At 39.6% G+C, this 19,005-nt stretch overlaps 1 protein-coding gene across 1 annotated transcript; it reads right to left on the bottom strand.

Moving 5' to 3' along the window:
* Window positions 1-5,255: 5,255 nt before the first annotated feature.
* On the bottom strand, window positions 5,256-11,552 carry LOC120272163 (pentatricopeptide repeat-containing protein At5g27270). The gene is made up of 8 exons (XM_039278923.1): window positions 11,019-11,552; window positions 9,182-10,586; window positions 8,695-9,006; window positions 7,955-8,059; window positions 7,781-7,868; window positions 7,551-7,672; window positions 7,310-7,374; window positions 5,256-6,691 (listed from the first exon to the last, which is right to left on the bottom strand). Exons 1-8 carry the CDS (start codon window positions 11,547-11,549, stop codon window positions 6,122-6,124), a joined length of 3,198 nt encoding a protein of 1,065 aa, XP_039134857.1. The 5' UTR covers window positions 11,550-11,552; the 3' UTR covers window positions 5,256-6,121.
* Window positions 11,553-19,005: the final 7,453 nt, after the last annotated feature.

Below are 19,005 nucleotides of genomic sequence, written 5' to 3'. Positions count from 1 at the left end.
CCACCTCATCTCACCGGGAGTGGAGAGTTGAGATTGGTCTTAGCCTGGTATCTGCCATTCAGAATCAGAGAATGGATGATTCTGACCCCCTCCCTGACCCCCACTCATCGGATTTCTCTGAAAATGCGGTTCAATCCCCCCGGACTCGGATTTTGGCCCCTGGCTTCTGGTTTCTCGCCGGCGCAACAACGTTCGTGGTTGCAGAAGCGGTGCATGTGCTAGCGATGTGACCCACAACGCTGCAGCCGACCCAAGTACCGATGGCGACATGTCTCGTGGGGCTGTCCTTCGGAGCATACGTGGCGGTAAAGGATATGGCTCAAGTGGACGGCTCACCACTTCCCATGCCACTTCCTCTATTATCGTTGTCGATAAACAGCCACCTACCTATGTTGGCCATATACCTTCTAGTCCACCTGTTACTATTTCTCCTCCCAACGTTCAAAATGATTTATTCAGGTCCCAAGGAGAAGACTTTTCTCATCTCAGTTCTCTACCGCCCAACCCGACCACTCAAATCACACCTTTTCACAAACCCCCAAATTTAAGCAAAGATATCCGTTCTACATCCCCAACCCCTATTCTTCGCTCCTCGTTATATTCGTCATCCCCCTCTCTTCCACTCAAAAACCATAGCTCTCATGTGAACATGGTTGGAAAAAGTCACTGCTGCTCTTGAAGATGATGGCATGGATGATGATAACAGCCAAAAGGATAACTATTCTAAGGACGATGATGATGATGAGATGTCCTCTGAGGAGACCCCTGATGATGACCCCGACAACTCCATAACCCTCATCCAATATCAGTCTGAAGCTCGCCGTGAGGCCCTTGTTCGTAAAAGATCAAATATCTCAGATTCCACTCCAAAAAAGGGGAGACTTGAGATTGGAGGGTCCAGTTCTTGATTGTGTCTGGCTTATCCTCCCTCTTTGGAAGTGTTTTAATCTTTTATCTCTTTGTTTTTCATGATTACGACTAAAATAATCTGTTGGAATTGCAGTGGTATCTCTGCTGGAGATACCTCTTCTCGCGTGCTCCGTCTCATTCGCACTCATAAGCCGGTCGTTGTTTGTCTTGTCGAAACTAGAGCTAATTTTGATAGAGTTGACCGTTTTTATAGGAAAATCTCAAAAAACTGGGACTGGGCTACTATCCTTTCTGATGGCTTCTTAGGGGGTATTTTTGTGTTATGGCACAGATCTATCGGCATCATCACCCCGATTGCTGTTTCTAAACGTTTTTGAAACCAATGCTTTCTTTGGAATGAGCTTTCTAAACTTTCTTCTTTGCAGATCCCTTGGCTTGTCGCGGGAGATTTTAACGCTATTCTCCAGACCGAGCAGGTTTTTATTGCATATTATGATTGAAAAGCCCAGTTTTTCCTTGATTTCATTGTAGGGAACAACTTAATTGATCTAAAATACTCTGGACCTCACTTTACTTGGTGTAACAACCAGTCTGGGTTAGCTCAGCGCTGGGTCAGACTTGATAGATATCTTGTTAATCTTGCCTGGGCTAACTCTTTTAAGATTAATAACCTTAAGCATCTCCCCGCTCTTTCTCTGATCATGCTTCGTTTTTTCTTTTTTCTTCCCCTTTTCATACTAACTCTAAACATGTTTTTCGCTTTGATAATAGCTGGATTGACTTTTTGGGTTGTCATAATGCAGTTTGTGAAGCCTGGAATTATAATCCTCAAGGTAACCCCATGCATACCTTTTCCCATCTCCTGTCTCGTACTTGTTCTGACCTCCGTAAGTGGCGTAGGCATGGGATTAACAAGGCTGAATCTGATCTGATGAATATTGAGGCCGAAATTAGTAATCTTGAAAACTCATATTTTAATTTGATTTCTCAATCTCTTCTTAAGGATCATTATTCTAATCTTTCCAATCTTTCCACCTTGCAGCACTAGTGTAATACCAAATGGGCTCAACGTGCACGCTTAATGTGGCTCAAGGATGGGGACAAAAATACCAGTTTTTTCCATGCTATGACCCGTATTCGTGCTCACGTTAATTCTATTTCGCAGGTGGTTGATGCTCATGGTAATCACTGTCGAGATCAACCTAGTATTGAACACGCTTTTCTTACATTCTATAAGGACCTTTGGACAACCTCAAATGCCAACACAGTAAGTCTATTCGATGACCTTCCTAGTAACCTTCCCCGCATTTCTGATTCTGATGCAGTTTCTCTCACCCGGGAGGTTACTAAGAAAAAGGTCTATAGAACCATTTTGGACTCTCCTACTAGTAAGTCCCCTGGTCCCGATGGTTTTAAAGCGGAATTTTATCGTAATTTCTGGCCTATTATTGGTGATCAGATTTATGAGGCTCTTCGGTTCTTCTTTGATAATTCCTTTATGCCCCACCTCCTGGGGCAAAACTTTCATCACCCTTATCCCCAAGAAGGATAAACCTAAAAGTGTTTCTGATTTTAGACCAATTTTGCTTTATAATGTGAACTTTAAAATTATTTCCAAAATTTGGCCAATCGTCTTAAGATTGTTCTCCCTTGTTTGATTGGTCGAGAGCAGGCTGGTTTTGTGTCTGATCGGTGCTCTTTCGATAACATTGTTGTTGTGCAAGAGATAGTTCATACTTTAGAAACCGATATCAAGAACCCTCCTAGGATGTTAATAAAATTATATATCGAAAAGGAAAATGATACTGTCAATTGGAGTGCAATTCTTGCCGTTCTGACTCGCATGAATTTCCCCTAGCCTTGGATTTCTTATATCTCTACTTGTCTTCAATCTTGTTCTTTCTCTCTTCTGATTAATGGAAACCCTTCCCCCTGGTTCTCCTCGTCCAGAGGAGTCTGTCAAGGAGACCCCATCTCCTCCTATCTGTTCATCATGGTGACTTAGATCCTTACTTCTCTCCTTAACTCGGGTCTTGAGAGTAATTGGATCCCGAGTCTCCACACCAATCTTACACATAATTTCAATCATCTCATGTATGCAAACGATTTAATCCTTATCTCTAGAGCCACCAGGGGTGCTGCCCGCAATATATTCCAATGTCTAAATCTTTATTGTAGCATAACTGGTCAATGCCCCAATTATACCAAATACCAAATTTTTTTCCCAACATGGTGCAACAAGCATATTTCCACCCGCATCTGCACTATATTGAATCTCACCCAGGCTTCATTTCCCTTTAAATACCTTGGCATTTTAATCTACCCTAAGTGACTTGCTGCCTCAACCTTTAAACCTATGATTGGTAAAATTCGCCATAATTGTATTCGCTGGAGCAATTTCAATCTTTCCACAGCTGCAAAAACCATTTTGATCAACTCCTATTTACTTTCAATACCAACATACACCCTTTATGTTTACTCCATCCCTGACTCTGTCATCTCTGAAATTACCAAAGCTGTTAGGAATTCTCCTGGAGTAGGAACGGCAATGGAAAAGGCATCCATAATGTGAATTGGAAAGTTATAAATGAAGGTAAATCTGAGGGGGCATTGGTATTAGGAACCTATCTCTTGCTAAATTCTCTTTAATGGAAAAGCACTTTTTTCAAGTATTTGAACAATGATGATGTTATTTGGGTGGGCATCTTGCGCTTAAAATATGGAGATGTTAATTTTTGGAAGAATGGTGCTCCTTCTAAATGCTCCTGGTTTTTAAGAGGACTTCATAAATCCGTAGCCCAAATTAAACCCTTTTGTCTTATTGACTCTGTTGACCCTACTAGCACTTCTTTTTTATGGGATCCCTGGTGCTTTTATATCCCCCATTGCTCTCAAACCCACCTTTATTAATATGAATGAGGATCTTGAAAACCTTTTCATTTCAGATTTCGTCAATGGTGATAGATGGAGAGCCACCCACTTGAATTATATTTTTGGTTCTAATATAAATTTGCAGGTCTTGCTTTCTAGCTCTATTGATATTAACTCCTGTAATCAATGGATTTGGTATCCTGCCTCCAAGCATCATAAAATCTCCACTTCTGTTTATAATCACTTGAATCAAAGCTCCACTCATTCTGATAACTGGCCTTGTTGGGGGCTCCTTTGGAAGCTCAATACTGCCACTCAGGTGAAGCACTTCCTTTGGATTTTATTCCATGGCCGTTTATCTACTTCGAACTTTCTATTTCAAATGAGAATGGGCCCTAATAATCCATGCATATTATGTGGCTTCTCTTCTGAAACCATTGATCATCTATTTTGCCATTGTCTTAAAGCCAACTAGGTTTGGACTTATCTCAATTTAAAGGTTAATATACATATTCATTTCCCTAATGGCTTCACATCTAGTTCTTGGCTTACTGACGGCAATTATTCTACGCACATTGCATCTCTTATTGCTACGAATGCATGGTTTCTTTGGAAATCTCGCTGCAATGTTATTTTCCGTAATGCCAATGTTAATATCCCCACTGCGGTATGTAGAGCCTTAGCCCATGTGCAGGAACATACCAGCTGCAGCAAAAGGTTTGCTCGGCCAGAAACTCATCCTGAATAATTTCTCTGGTGCTGATGAGCTTTTCCTCTTCTCCCATGTCAACACCAACCAGAGCACTAAGGTAAGATCTATTGGTTTCTTTATCTCAAATGCTAATTATGTTGTTGCCATTACAGGCTGCTTTGCTGATGCAATGGATGATTCGCCTTTGGATGATCTTTTCGCAATAGGTGTCGCTCTTCAAACTGCCCTGGACAAACATTTAAACGTCAAGCATGTTTTCGTCAACACGCCCAATTCTCATATTGTCCTCAATAATCCTGATCCTGTTACCACTTGACGATTTAATTCTCAAATTTCGAATATTAGATCTCTCTTAAACAATCATGATTCCCCTTGCATTCATTGCATTCCTGGCGCTTGGATGGTCCTTGCTGTCACTCTAACTTCTTATGGGTTTAACTTCTTAGCTCTCAATCTATTCCTCCTCGGGAAAGATCTGCCCCACTGGATAATGAAGACGTTCATGGATGCTGGTTTCAAATTTTAATTGTTTCAAAAACCTTTAGTTGTATCTTTGCTTTTCTATAAATCTTGGAGTACTTGTTGTTTTGTCTCTTAGTCTTATTTCAATAAATTAGCCCCCTCGGAATTTTTTTTTTTTTTTTTTAAACGTTAACAATTAGTTGGAAACATTGATTTTGTGTTCAACAAATGAAAGCAGATTACAGTAACTACTGATATTTGTTGAATTCTACATATAAAGAGTCCTTTCTTTACATGCAACTTGTATACACAAAACACAATACGTATAAATTGAATTCCATTATAATTAACTGTTATCGGTTTAGACCACACCCGGTTTAAAACTCCACATAAACCATTTAATGGCAGAAAGGCCAGTAACGGGTTAGTGCATCATTTGGTACAATATTAGTTAGTAAATGCACCCCTCTAAATGTCATCTGTTATCTGTGTTATGCACACAATCTCCTGCTTAGTCAAAAGTTGTGAAATATTTCATTTGTAGAGTCATATACTCAAAATAAAAGCAAGCACTGAATACGTCGATTAGCTCTTCATCTCCTATATGCGCAACGCCTATGGTGGTCAGGATACAATACTCAAACTGTAGTTGGGTAAGAAGCATAGCAGCATATGTTTATGTGACATGATGTTGTGGAATAATTGATCATTTATCCTTTGTAAAACATTAAAAACCTGCACGGAAATACCAATCTCTTATTACAGTGATCACCTCTCAAATCTGCTTTGATATGATGTATCATCCTTTGCTTATATAGCATTGGAATTGTACTCAGATAAGCAGGCACCAGAGTTCCCATTTGTCAAGACCAATTACCAGTGAAATCTAGATCGGCAGCATGATGACAGGACTCGAGTTATTATATAAGATGGAGAACTAAACTTGAACTTGATTCCGTAGTGCATAACCCAAAAAATTTGTACTCCTCCAGCTCAATTGAGCAGCCAATTTGTCAGGTCTTCCAGGCATTGAAATTCATGACTGTCAGAAATCTGGATCAACCAATTAACGATGGTCAATGAGCAATCCAATTGATCAGCTGGCAGAGTTTTTTATTACTGCAATGTTATGCAGCCATCCATCCTTTTAACTAAAACAGCAAAAGATCCTGTGAGTCAAATACTTGGTTTCCCTTTCGTTATCAGTCATATTCTTTCGAAGCTATTGATCGACTTAGATCCAACTCTCAAATTTTGGAGGAACACAAACCTGTGTGAACCTATTTTATCCAGAATATATCCAGCTTCAGATTGTTTGCCCATAAACTCATACAGATGAACAGCAGCACTCAAGACAAACCCATCAGGTTTTACAAAACCCTCAACTGATTCAAAGAAAGATAAACCTTCTTTCACAAGCCCATAGTCCAAATATATCCTCATCATCATTCGGCAACAAGCTAAATCAGGCTCCAACCCTTCATGCCTCATTTGAGTGTAGACTCTCTTGGCATCAGCAATAGATCCTTCCCTTGCAAATGCCCTTATGATTTGGTTAAAATGAGCGCAGGTAGGGAGGATTCTTTCATTCTGCATCCTATGAACAACTTCCTCAGCTTTGGAATGCTCCTGGGCTTCTGTGTAGGCTCTAACTAGTGCAAGATATGTAAGGGTATCAGGATAATGGCTATTCTTCTGCATGTCTTGAAAAATATTCTCAGCTTCGTGGTGAAGTCCAGAAGCAGCATAAGCATTGATCATGGTGTCGTAGGTGATCTGCATGTTCATGATGTATCCAAAATGAAGTGTCCTCCATAAGATTCAAACAACTCAAAATAAACCAAAATCACAGTAAATTATAAGTATAAAAGCAAAAAAAAATAAAAAGGAAGAACTGGAAATATCCTTTACTTTTAAATGTGAAAGAACAAAATCTTATGATACAATCAGGGCCAATAATGATTGACAAGTAATGCACTTCAGTATAACATGTTAATTAAACAGTAAGCAAAATAAGTAACCAGGCTATGAGCAGATTCGCTTTATTCACATGATAAATATATCAAAACCAAATACCAGGCTATAAACAGCTGGGATTTAGCTTTATTCACATGATAAATATATGATACCGGCTCAAACAAAATTACCAAACAGCTGTTCTCAATCATTTTGGAATGGTAAACAAGGTGAAGTACTGTGATGCACTGCCAGTGATTTATCGACTATTGTTGGCTGTTGATTTTAGGATACAATTGTTTCCTTATGTGCACTCAAGTAGCAATCATTCTTATGTGCATTTATAATGCCAAGTGGCTAGGGCTATTAGTTTATATTGCAGACCTCTCATAACTTTGCACATTTGAAGATTTTGTGGCAAAGTGCAGATAATAATACCTTTCCAGGCCTTATTCCATTCCCCACCATTTCCTTAAACAATAGAGATGCCTCTTGGGTTTTACCTGTCATATCACACGGGAAAAAACAGTAAGCCAATAACAGAACCAACTATTTTATGTGATCTGCGCGAAATAGAACCATAAACAGGTGAAGGCTCAGAAATGACAAACAATAATGTAAACTGAGATTTAAAAAGGCTATTCCTCTCTTCTATTGTTCCATGAAAAAGGATACTCACCAGCCTTGCCATAGTAACCAATCATGTTTGTAAATGTTTTCTCATATACAGGAATACCAGAATTTTGTGCCTCAGTAAACATTTCGACGGCCTTGTCTAACTTTCCTCCTTGGCCATGCACACTACATTATTTTATTAGACAACAAAACTAGTCTTGTCAATCAGGGGCTAATATTCAAAGAAGAATTTTTACCTTCTGCAAATATAAGCAAGATGATAAGAAATGCTACCTAATCATGGTGTTGTACGTTTGAATAGAGGGTTGAATGCCTGCTGACATCATGCGATTGTATATTTCAATAGATAACTGCAATTTACCTGCATTTGCAAAAATAACATCAACAATTATAATATTAAACTCTGAGCGTGTACTTATGGAACTTCTTGCAAGCTAATATTCTGACCTGCATCCAGCATGGACTTGATGAATGTGTTATATGCAACTGTATCAAGTTCTGTCCCTTGATTGAAGCTATCCCAAATAATGCTTTCTGCCTCCTGATAATTACCTAAGGAGAATTGAATGGATAAGAGCTCTTATCATAAATGTTGAAGTACTGTTATGGGAAAAGATTATGATGAACAAATTGATTGGACAACTCATTTGAAAGAAAAGCCTCTGTTTTATACAGTATGGACAAACATTTGGCAGCATTATAAATGACAAATGGAAGTCATTCTAGTGGTAGTGGAAATTATAGCAACAAAGAAATCGTGGCTCTTTAAACTCATGAAAAATTGCTTACTCAACAATATGTTTATTGCGCAGCAATAATGCTAATTGAAAAATATAATAATAAAAAGTTTTTTTTTTTTTTAATAAAGGAGCTCAAGAGCTAATAAAGTTGGCCAGCCTTATTCAGTGAACAAGGGAAAAAGAAAAGCAAAACTTCCTTATTTTATTATAATGTCATAAACCAAAAATTATTCCACAATCTTTTAGAATAGAGTGCCACTTCAATCTCTCAAGCTTCACATGAAGAAAATAAAAGTGGCATGATAAATTATGAGAAGTGAGCTAGAAAATGCAGGCTACAATTCTCACTTCCCCTGAGCAAAAATTGAAAAGCTATAGTAATTTGAGAAAGAAACAAATAAAACAGAAAAAAAAAAAAAAAGACACTTCCTTAGTTTGGAAAGCTACCATGCTTTGTAAGAGCATTAACAAGAATGCTGATGGCAACCACATCATCAGAATGCCCTTGCTCAATCATTGCTCTGAAGATGTTATTGGCTTCATCAACTTTGCCACATTTACAACAGGCATCAATCATTGAGCTAAAAATGTTAGTTCCAATTCTTGAAGAAACTAATGCAGAAGCAAATGCTGCTTCAGCCTTTTGTAGTTGCCCGTTCCTTCCATAACAAGTAATGATAGAAGCAAGTGCTGCATCCTCAAGTCTCAAACCCTGTTTCTGTGAATAATCATATATAAATTCCGCTTTAACAAGATCTCCTGTAAAACATACAAGCATGTTAGAGCTAAAAATAACACTTTAAAGAAATGCAGGCAAAAGAGTTCCCCGGGCTCCTTTGAAATCTAGTAAAGGGAGGAAAAGGAAAAGGTTAAATCCATTCTGTGCAAGTTCCTAAAAAAAAAGCATGGAGCCAGACAAAAAGAAGATGCTTGCCTTCCCTAACAAATTTGCTGATTAATCGACTGGCTACAGACAGACCAGTGGTTGATTCAAACAAAGAATTCAGTATTTCTTTGGATTTACATGTGTTACCACTCTCCAAATACAAGCAAAGCATTACACCAAATGAATTAGCATCAGGTTTCTCTAAATTATTCAACAAATTCTCAGCTTTCTTAAGGGCCCCTGCCTCCCCATACATGACCACTAAAGATGTCATGGTGGTCTTATCCAAAGTCCAACCAACATTTTCCATCTCTTCAATCATTTCCTCCATTTCGTTTACCATCCCTTGTCGGGCAAATGTTTCTATAACAGTTTTATACAGCCCCTCATCAAACTGTACTTTATCTTTTCTTATTTGAGAAATCAAAGACTTGGCCTTCTCAACAGAACCAGACTTGTTATACAAAGTAAGCAAACTGTTACAGCAGATTGCATCAGGAGGGCCAAACCTGTTGAGAGCTTGAAATGTAATTTCAGAGGAACCTAGATCTCCTTGAGCAATAAAACACCTAAGCAAAGTACGATACGCAAATTCTGAGAACTCCAAACCTCTGGACTTCATACTATCAAAAATATCCAAAGCTTTATCGTAATTACCGGCATTCAAATGCACCTGAGCCATTGCCAAATATGTTTTCTCATCACTGAGAAGACCTAATTTCTCAATATCCCTGAATGTCTTCTGTGCATCCTCATACAAACCAAGTTTACCATATATTTTCACAAGCATGCCATATATAACTTCATCTGGTACAATGCTATTCCTATCCATATCCTTAAAGAGTGAGAAAGCTTTGGAGTAATCATTATTCTTGCAGTGCAGTGCTAGAATTGAAGCAAAGGTATAATTACTTGGAACAATGCCTTGGAGTTTCATCTCTTCATAAAGTCTTAATGCCTCATCCCCTTTCCCATGTTTGGCAGTCAAATTGATCAAAAGGTTGTAAGTAACCTCCTCGGGAATAAACCCAGATTTTCTCATTTTAGCAAATGCATCTAAAGCATCATTAATAAGCTCCTCTTTGACATATGAACCGATTGCAACTGTAAAAGTGAAACCATTTGGTTTTACCCCTACTTCCAACATTTGCTCCCATACTTTGATCACCTTCTCATGCAGTTTTTGCTTTTGCAAAGAAGAAAGCATAAAATTATACACCGCAACAGGGGGTGCAATATCTCGCCTCCGCACAGCAGAGTAAAACAACAGCATGTCCTTATGCCGTCCCCATTTAGCATATGCACACAGCATGGTACCACAAGCAACTTCATCTGGTTCACAACCAGCTTCGAGCATCTCCAAAAAAATCTGCTCAGCAAGCTGAATCTTCCCAACTTGCCCATAAATTCTAAGAAGAATAGTGTAGACAACAACACTAGGTTGATAACATAGCTGCATGTCCAACAAATAGCAGTCAATAGTTAATGCTCAGGATCAGACAATCATTCTATTATTGAACAATCAAGCACGTCATACACAAGAGAAAAATATCAGCAATGAGTTTGTCAAGTATATCTAGAAAATATAAATTACATAAAATTCCTAGATAAAGCATCTTCATGAACAATCACAAAGCATGAAAGTCGCGCAACACTAAGAGTAATCCACGTATCTTGCTCCAAAATATTAAAGCATCACTCTAGAACAACCTCACAGAGCTTTTGGTAATCACAACAACACAACCTAAATAAGAACAAGTTCAACAGGCTAATTTATCATAAAAGCTGATAACTTATATGGTTAATTTCTTTGCACATCCAACAAACAAATAAATTCATACAGAAAAGTCCAGAAATTCAGACGATGAGAATTCCAATCACTGACCTGGAGCTTCATCCAGGCGAAGAAATCCCGGGCCTGCCGCCACCCACGCTGCTCCTTCAAGACCGTGCACATCTCCCTAAAGCTCAGCTTCGCCACAAACGACGACATTACTTCCCGCATATCATACGACCCTTCACGGCGCACAGCGAGGCCCCGAACAGTCTTGATCGCCGCAACAACATGCCCTCCGTAGAGATGCCCGCCAAGATCATCATTCAAGAGCTGTGCCATCTGCTCGGGGGTACGGCGGATCCAGCGGGGGGTTTGGGCGAGGCTGCCCTGGTTACGGCGGAGGCGGCTGAGGTACTGCGCTTTGGCATTGATGATACGGCGAGCATCGTCGTCGGAAAGGGGCTTCTTGGGGTTCTTCTTGTAGGGTTTTGGACGGGGTTTACGGGAGTTACCATCAGAGAGGGTCCAGGGATCCGTTGAGGCAAAGAATACGAAACTTTGGGGGGGTTTGGATGATTTTGAACTAGGGTTTGGGGGTGGCGGGAAGGGAGGCAAAAATGGGGTTTTTAGGGCTTCCATTGACAAGCTTGCAGGGTAGCCGTTAGCGGGAAGAAGGAAACAATATAATATAATATCTTCATCTATTTTTTTAGACAAAACCCTGTAAAATATGTTAATTATTTACTGTGCTCTTCTTGCCAAAAATCCCCTAAGTTTGCAATATTGACAAAAACACCCCATTAATTTAGAAATCCCTAAAAACCCCTTCCTTTTAAACTCAATGTTTTCCAAACCCTAAACCATGTAATTAAGATTAACGGAGTTATTTTTAAATTTTATGGACGAAATTGCCCTTGCATGGGAAGTCGTGGCACTGCAACCATTTCGGCGGTTTGAGAGGAAGTGGGGGGTTTTTGTTAGGGTAACCCCAAGAGACGACTTTACTGGAGCCGTATACTTGTTTTTTCTCAACTTCCATATTCAGCTTTTCCCTTTCTGAATTTGTCTCTACCGGCACATCCTCTGTAATTTCAGCTTTTCCCTTGCCACTAGTGTCTCGAAGGAGAAGTCCCGTGCAAGTATTCGGCATTTCATTAGTTTACAATCTAAGGTATTGATTATGGTTTTATGTTAACTATTCTGTTATAAAGAGAGATTTTTTTTCAGTTTTGTTTTGTGGTTATGTTTTTATTGGAAGATATTGAAGTCTGCAGGGGGATTTCTCGACCGAGGTTTTGTTAGTCTGCAGGGGGATTTGTCGGCTAGGGTTTTGTTTTGTTTTACATTTTCGTCTGTGTACACGATCGAAATAGTTTTTCGATTGTTATGATTTGTGTAATGTTTATAATATACGTTTTCCCTTTCATTTGATATGGTTGCAGTTTTACAAATGAAGTTTACGTTTAAATATAGTTATCTCTGTTTAAGTATTGTTGTCTATGTTTAAGAAACTAGGTCTCTGTTTAACAAGTGATATCTCTGTTTAAGAATTGAGACGTTACCGTTTAAAACCTTATATTTTCGGTTAAAAATTTGTGAAAACTGCTGAATGTGTTGTTATTGTCGCAGGCATGTGATTATGGCGGTCAACCTAGTTAATGGGTGATGCTACTTGACACCGGTAGTAGAGACTTTGGCTGAATTGAAAGTTCACATGACCCCTCGACACTAGGAGATCATTAGAAGGACACCGTTTGCAGCATTTACTGAGCTGGAAGCTGTACTCCAAGAGAGGCCCTTCTTGATTCTTTATTGCAAAGGTATGATGGCCGCACCAATAAATTCAAGATCGGGGAAAGCCTGCTGAGTTTCAGGCCTGAAGATGTGGCCCTTGTTCTTGGTCTGTGTTGCGATGGAGATGCAGTCGTGTTTCAGAAGAAGAAAACACGCTCAGCTTTTGAAGAGAGGTATTTATCAAATACCTACGAGAGACACAGAGACTTCATCAAGAGCAATCTTGAGCAACTTGTTCGACAAAGGGGAGAAGAGGAAAATTTTGTCAAACTTCTGATGGTGTACTCATGGGTACAATCCTCTTCCAAAATACCTCATGCTCGGTTCCGAACTGGATCGCTGATTATGTCGATAATCTACCTAGCATGGGGTGATATGCATTGGCGCATGCGGCGTACAAGTGGCTTATGGAGGACATTCAACAAGCAGCCGCTCGAGTGCAAGCTAGATGCACGGGGAAGAAGACCAACACAGGGTACATTAAGGGTTGTTCGGTCGCGCTGAACATCTGGTTTTACGAGCTGACCCGAACCAGAAAGAAAGTCCGTTTCGGTAAGATGCCAAGGATGCTGTGCTACGGTGAAAGTAGTTAATGGAAGCAAGCGACGATAGAAACTAGTTTGTCATCTCTCGAAGGAAAAGAGGTAATAAATCATGAATAATTTGTTTAACAGTAGTAGTTAATGTTTACATATAGTATTTAGCGTTTAACAGTGTTTATTTTCCTTTTAAAATTATTCTTCGGAGTTTAAACATTTTTTTTCCGTTTAAAAACATGCGATACCATTTAAATATATAAGTTAAATGTTTAAATTTATTTGTTATTGTTTAAACTGAATGATTTCGCTGAGATTGTTTGGTTTACATATGTTAGTTTCCTGAGCTGGTCTCGGTGAATGCTGATGAAGTTATATTTGTTCGGGGCAACCGCCGGGTGGATGCTATTGCTCCGGAACCACTTGCTCGAAGGCAAGATAAGAGACCAACCTCTTCCGTGAGTGCTCAACGTCGTTCTTCTACTTCCAGGCCAATGCGCGCACGCATTCCTCGGCGCCGGAGAAGCCATCCCCTACCCCGCTCGATTGCAACACCCCCCCCCGACCACGACAACGACAGTCTCCCCGATCACCTCAATCCCCCGACCGTGGCAGCCCCCCTTGAAGGCACTAGGCGACGATGTCACTGTAACTCTTCTGCATGCGTTCCAGATATTAATCACCGAGTTCCCTCGGCTTGTCGCTCGGGTTGAGGCATTGGACGGACGGTCACAATCGACTACGCCGTCCCTCCAAACAAATGAAGCACCTAGGGGAACGATGTGTCAAAATTTGACGACGATGACTGCATCGGGATGGCCATTCCAAGACGGCCACATTCTAAGAAACTTGCAAAAAAGAGGAAAACAATAATGCCTCTGTCTCCATCACTGGCTGACGATGAAACAACAGCAGCACCATCGGCGGCTGATGCTGTTATTGAGTCTGTCGCCGTTGGTGACATGGCTGTCATAGTGGAGAAGATCATAGATTATGTTGTCATTGCCGCAGTTGATAAGATCGTTGACTTTGTTATCAAGAAAATCCCTGCACGGTGGAATCGGCGCCCGACAATGCGGCATTGAAGGTGGACACTATCCCTGAAAAACAACAACCAACTAAGGGTGTGTGTCCTGTTGATGCTATTGCCGTGGGCGCGACTGAGAAGATCATTGACTCAATCCCAGCTGCTGATAGTGCCGCATCGAAGGTAGACACAATCCCACAATAAAAAGAAGCATGTAAAAATATGTCTCCGGTTTATGCTGTCGTCGTGCTCGCATCGAAGGATGATGCTGCTGGTGCTAAACACTGACAACCATCAACAACAGTACCGCATGATGATCCCAAAACAACTGTTGACGAGGGGTAAGGGAACACCACCGAAAAAACAATGAGAGATATGATCCTTGCCAACCAACAATATGACAAAGTTCAGAAAGACTTTGTTCCGAAGAAGAAAAAATACCTTGGACAATCGCGCCTCAACAAATTCGACTAGGAGTTGATAAGGATCTTTCTCAATTGCTCTATGAACAAGTAAGTTTAAAGGTTTTATGTTATTGTTTAAATTTGTATGTTAAATTAAATTTTTATACTTACTATTTAAGTATGTATAATATCATTTAAATATTTGCTATATCGTTTAAATATTTACAATGTCGTTTAATTATATCTTTTACAGTTTAAATACAGGACTGTCGTGTGGATGAATGACTGTCTCATCACCACACGGCTAGACTATTCACGCTGCTTGAGGGGAAGGAGATGGTCTCAGACGATGTGATGGATACTTTTGTATGCATTATACAAAAGTTGCTGAGCAGAATACCATATCCTTATAAGAAGAGCGCCTCCATCGCACGACCACTGGCTCTGTTTATGTCAAAGCAAAATGACGCGTCTGACATGACTTTCACTATGATCGTTGATGCCACGCGCAAGCTGCATGATGTTGACATTGTCATCCTCTCGATAATCATGAACGACCACTTCCATGTCTTGGTCCTTGACAATAACAAACAAGAATACAAGCATTATTTTTCATGCCAAAGTGAGGTGTACGACAAAGACACGTTAGAAATGGTAAGCTCTTTGCTAAATAGAGTTTGACTAATAGTGTTTGGTAAATAATCGGTATTCTAATCTGAAATTGTATATCTCGATAGCGTACTCTATTCGACACGTGTATCGATATGGAGTGCGGCGAGACGTTAATGATAAAGTACCCACTAGTCTACGACATTGAAACCCCACGACAAAAAATAGGAAGTGTCGACTGTGCCGTCTATGTCATGCGGTTTATCGAGTAATTACTCAACGATGAAAAGCTATGGCTAGTACAAACGGACTTCCTTTATCTGAGATTAAAGTATGTTGCCCGCATACTTAAGGAAGGGAGGGCAGTTGGCATCACTGAGAAAGGGGGGTCTTCGACTGCGGGGAAATAGAATTGCCATGATCTTGTTTGTTTTCAAATGTAATTCGATGATGTCGTTATAAATTTAAATTCAATTCATTGTTTTTGAAGAACATGAAAATTTTTTCAATGTAAATTTACTAGTCTGTATACTTAAGTATTTAACTTTCTTTGTTTAACTTTTAACTTTATTGTTTAAATATTAGTGTTTACATTTAAAATAAAGTAGTATCCGTTTAAACAAATAACGTAGGAAAATATGTTAAAATAAAGTAGTCTCTGTTTAAACAAACACTATCTCTATTTAAATATATGTGTTACATATTAAGAATAAGAGTTTCTCTGTTTAAATATCAAAAGTTGGGACACAATTAAATTTATTTCTTTTTAAAAATTTGTTTATTTACAATTCTTAGTGAGTGACAGTTGCAAGATTTGCGATTGTGACTGGAGTCGTGACAACGGCTGCAATGTAACTCGCAGACCTCAAACACTTGCGACTCGATCCTCTTTCGTCTAGAACGCCCAAGTTACCTTCTCTTCACAGGCGGTTGCAAACGTAGTTCACAATTTCCGTCCGTAGGCTTGTCATCATCAGGTATGGGGAATATAGCTTCCTTATACGCTAGTTTGTAATTGTCGACTGTGAAGTATCCGCTAATAAATCGATGAATGTTGGTGTCTGTTTGCATTATTACAGTGCAAGCGTGTTTGCACGGGATACCATAAACTTGCTATCTGTGACATGAGTATGTTTTGATGACAAGATCTACAGAGTTGCTGCACTGGTCAATCACTTCATAACGATCATCGACACAATAACCAACATGAAGATTTCGGCTATCCTCAACAAGTATCTCTACCTTCGAATGTATGTCTGGGCATAAGTAGGTCTCCCATTTGTTCGCTTGCTCACGGCAGTTGCATAACATGCGCATCAACTTGAACCTGTATAACGTAGAACACGAACACTTAAACAATGTTAAGCAAAGACATTGATAGTTAAACAGAAACACATTTTATTAGACAGTAGGATAATAAGTTAAATGATGAGGCCGATAGTTAAACACGGAAAATGATATTTAAACATATCTGAAATGCTTTAAAGGATAAGACCAATTCTTAAGTGTAAATCAATATTCAAGTACCTTATGGAAGCGACCATTTTCGTCACCGGTAAATGCTGAGCTTCTTTGATCCAAGCATTGAACGACTTCGCGACATTTGAATACATCTTACCTAAACCTTCAACTCTGAAGAGATAATTCGACCAATGTGCCATATCCGATTTATTAATCAACCAGTGATGGGCTTCGGGTATGTGGCTTGCGGTTCATTCACGGTATCATCGAATTTTTTAGCCGTAGATATCCACACAATACAAAAGTATATAGACCAGCACTCCTCCCTCAATGCTTTCCCAACTCTGGCGTTGGCTTTCATAAAATTGGCCTCCAAGTGTCGAAAACAGTATGCATGTGGGAAAGAAGGGAAGACTCTCACAATAGCATTCACAAAGCGCTTGGACCTGTCCGACACGAATGTAATTATCTCATGATAATCTCCTTCCTCGTATAAAGCATCACCTACCTTGGATATGAACCAAGTCCAATTGGCATCGGTCTCGTTGTCGACAATACTGAACGCGACGTGGAAAAAACCTTTATTTCCATCTTTGCCTGTGTCACCCAATAGAGTACCTCGATACTTTCCAAGGAGGTGGGTACCATCGAGAAACAGCAGCGGCCTGCAAGCCATCTTGAATCCCACAATACACGCTCTGAAAGAAAAGAATGCACGTTTAAAACGCTCACCGTCTCTTTCCACAATCGCAAAACTGCAGGGGTTTGTCTCAACCACCTTATCCATGTACCAAAGTAACAAATTGTAGCTGGAGATGTCGCTGCCATCGAGGACTACCCGGGCATGCTCTTTTCTCAACCAAGCCTTCTTGTATGGAATGTGGACACTATGTTCCCGCAACATGTCCTTCTGAATGTCGATGGCTTTATATAAGGGCCGGTCCTTGAGCTTCTGAATCACTCATGTGGTTACCCATTTTTTGGACGCTTTCGGATGTGAGGCCAAGCCTATTCTACCATCGCAAGTGTGTGACAGGTTGATTGTCTTAATTCTGAAAGTATTTTTATTATATTCTTTTGATGCATGAAGGCCCCATTGACAACCAATGGCAGCGCATTCCACAGTCACCTGGTGTTTTTTGTTCTTTATGAATTTGAAGTCAGAATTCCGTTTGATTGCAAAATTTTGAAGTGCGTTCCTGAAATGTTCAACACCTTCAAAACATTGTCCGATATCCAATGACAACACTTTAGAATGATCTGAAGAGGAAGGAAGGTATCCCATACCGTTAGGGTCACCATGGGGTTGACCGGGAGCGCTCACAGAATTTGAATTCCTGCCAACACTTCAGTTTAAATGGAAAAGATCAATATTTTAAGCAGAGACATAATATGTTTAAAGGATAAATTCCAAATATAAATGTTAATTCAAATATTTAAATACTGACAAATAAATTTAACAAAGAAGATAAAGTTTAAATGTAAACGCAATATATTTAAACAAAGACTGTCAAAGTTAAACATTAATGAACTTATACAACTAGATAAACATAAAAGAGAAGAATCTTACAACGAGAAAAACTCATTTTCAGTAGGATTTGACAATGGCACATCGTCTGTCTCGACAACAAGATCGACGACAGCGCATTTGAAGATGGAGTACACGTGATACATCCGTTGGAAGTCAACATCGTTTTCTATTGGACAAGTTGTTGTATATCCATCGGGTGTGATAAACTTCACCCTGACACGGGAAACATCGAGACCCCATCGCTCAAATATCTCAGCTAACACCGACTCCCAAGAAGTCAGCGCTGTGAACATTAGCACTCTTCCCTCCCCGTTGTAGCTAGCAATACCACAAAAACTCTTCATAATATAATGGCAGAACTCAAATTGAACAAACCAAATGAGGAGAAGAAGAAGAAGATGTAAAGAGCCTTCTAAACTTTGTTTCACAAAAAGCAAGCAGAAAAGCAAACAAAAAAAGTGCACAATTGTATGCATAAAGTTTAGACATGATGTGATTGGGCGATATTTTTCCCTCCATCGCAAAGGCAAAAAAAAGAATTTCATAACATGGACCTACTTGAAGTGACCGACAAGGAGTAATCCCGAGAGACAATCATTACTGGCGCCGGTTATACTTTTTTTCTCTTTCTGCCTCTTCCGGTTTTCTTTTCGGCTAGGCATTTTTGTCTCAAAGTTCTTCTTCATTTTCCACCATTGTCTTGAAGAAGTATTCTGCATTTCATCAGTTTGCA

The sequence above is a fragment of the Dioscorea cayenensis genome, chromosome 11 (assembly GCF_009730915.1).
Source record: "Dioscorea cayenensis subsp. rotundata cultivar TDr96_F1 chromosome 11, TDr96_F1_v2_PseudoChromosome.rev07_lg8_w22 25.fasta, whole genome shotgun sequence".
NCBI lineage: Eukaryota > Viridiplantae > Streptophyta > Magnoliopsida > Dioscoreales > Dioscoreaceae > Dioscorea > Dioscorea cayenensis.
Note: the sequence above shows the minus strand (reverse complement) of the source record. Positions and strands in the feature narration are given on the sequence as shown.

What these genes read in the sequence shown, in the direction of transcription:
- LOC120272163 (XM_039278923.1), bottom strand. Translation starts at nt 11,549, where the DNA reads ATGGAAGCCCTAAAAACCCCATTTTTGCCTCCCTTCCCGCCACCCCCA. An exon ending in ACGTACAACACCATGATTAG is followed by an intron (nt 7,673 to 7,780) that starts GTAGCATTTCTT and finishes AAAATAATGTAG; the next exon opens with TGTGCATGGCCAAGGAGGAA. An exon ending in TGGTTACTATGGCAAGGCTG is followed by an intron (nt 7,375 to 7,550) that starts GTGAGTATCCTT and finishes GTGATATGACAG; the next exon opens with GTAAAACCCAAGAGGCATCT.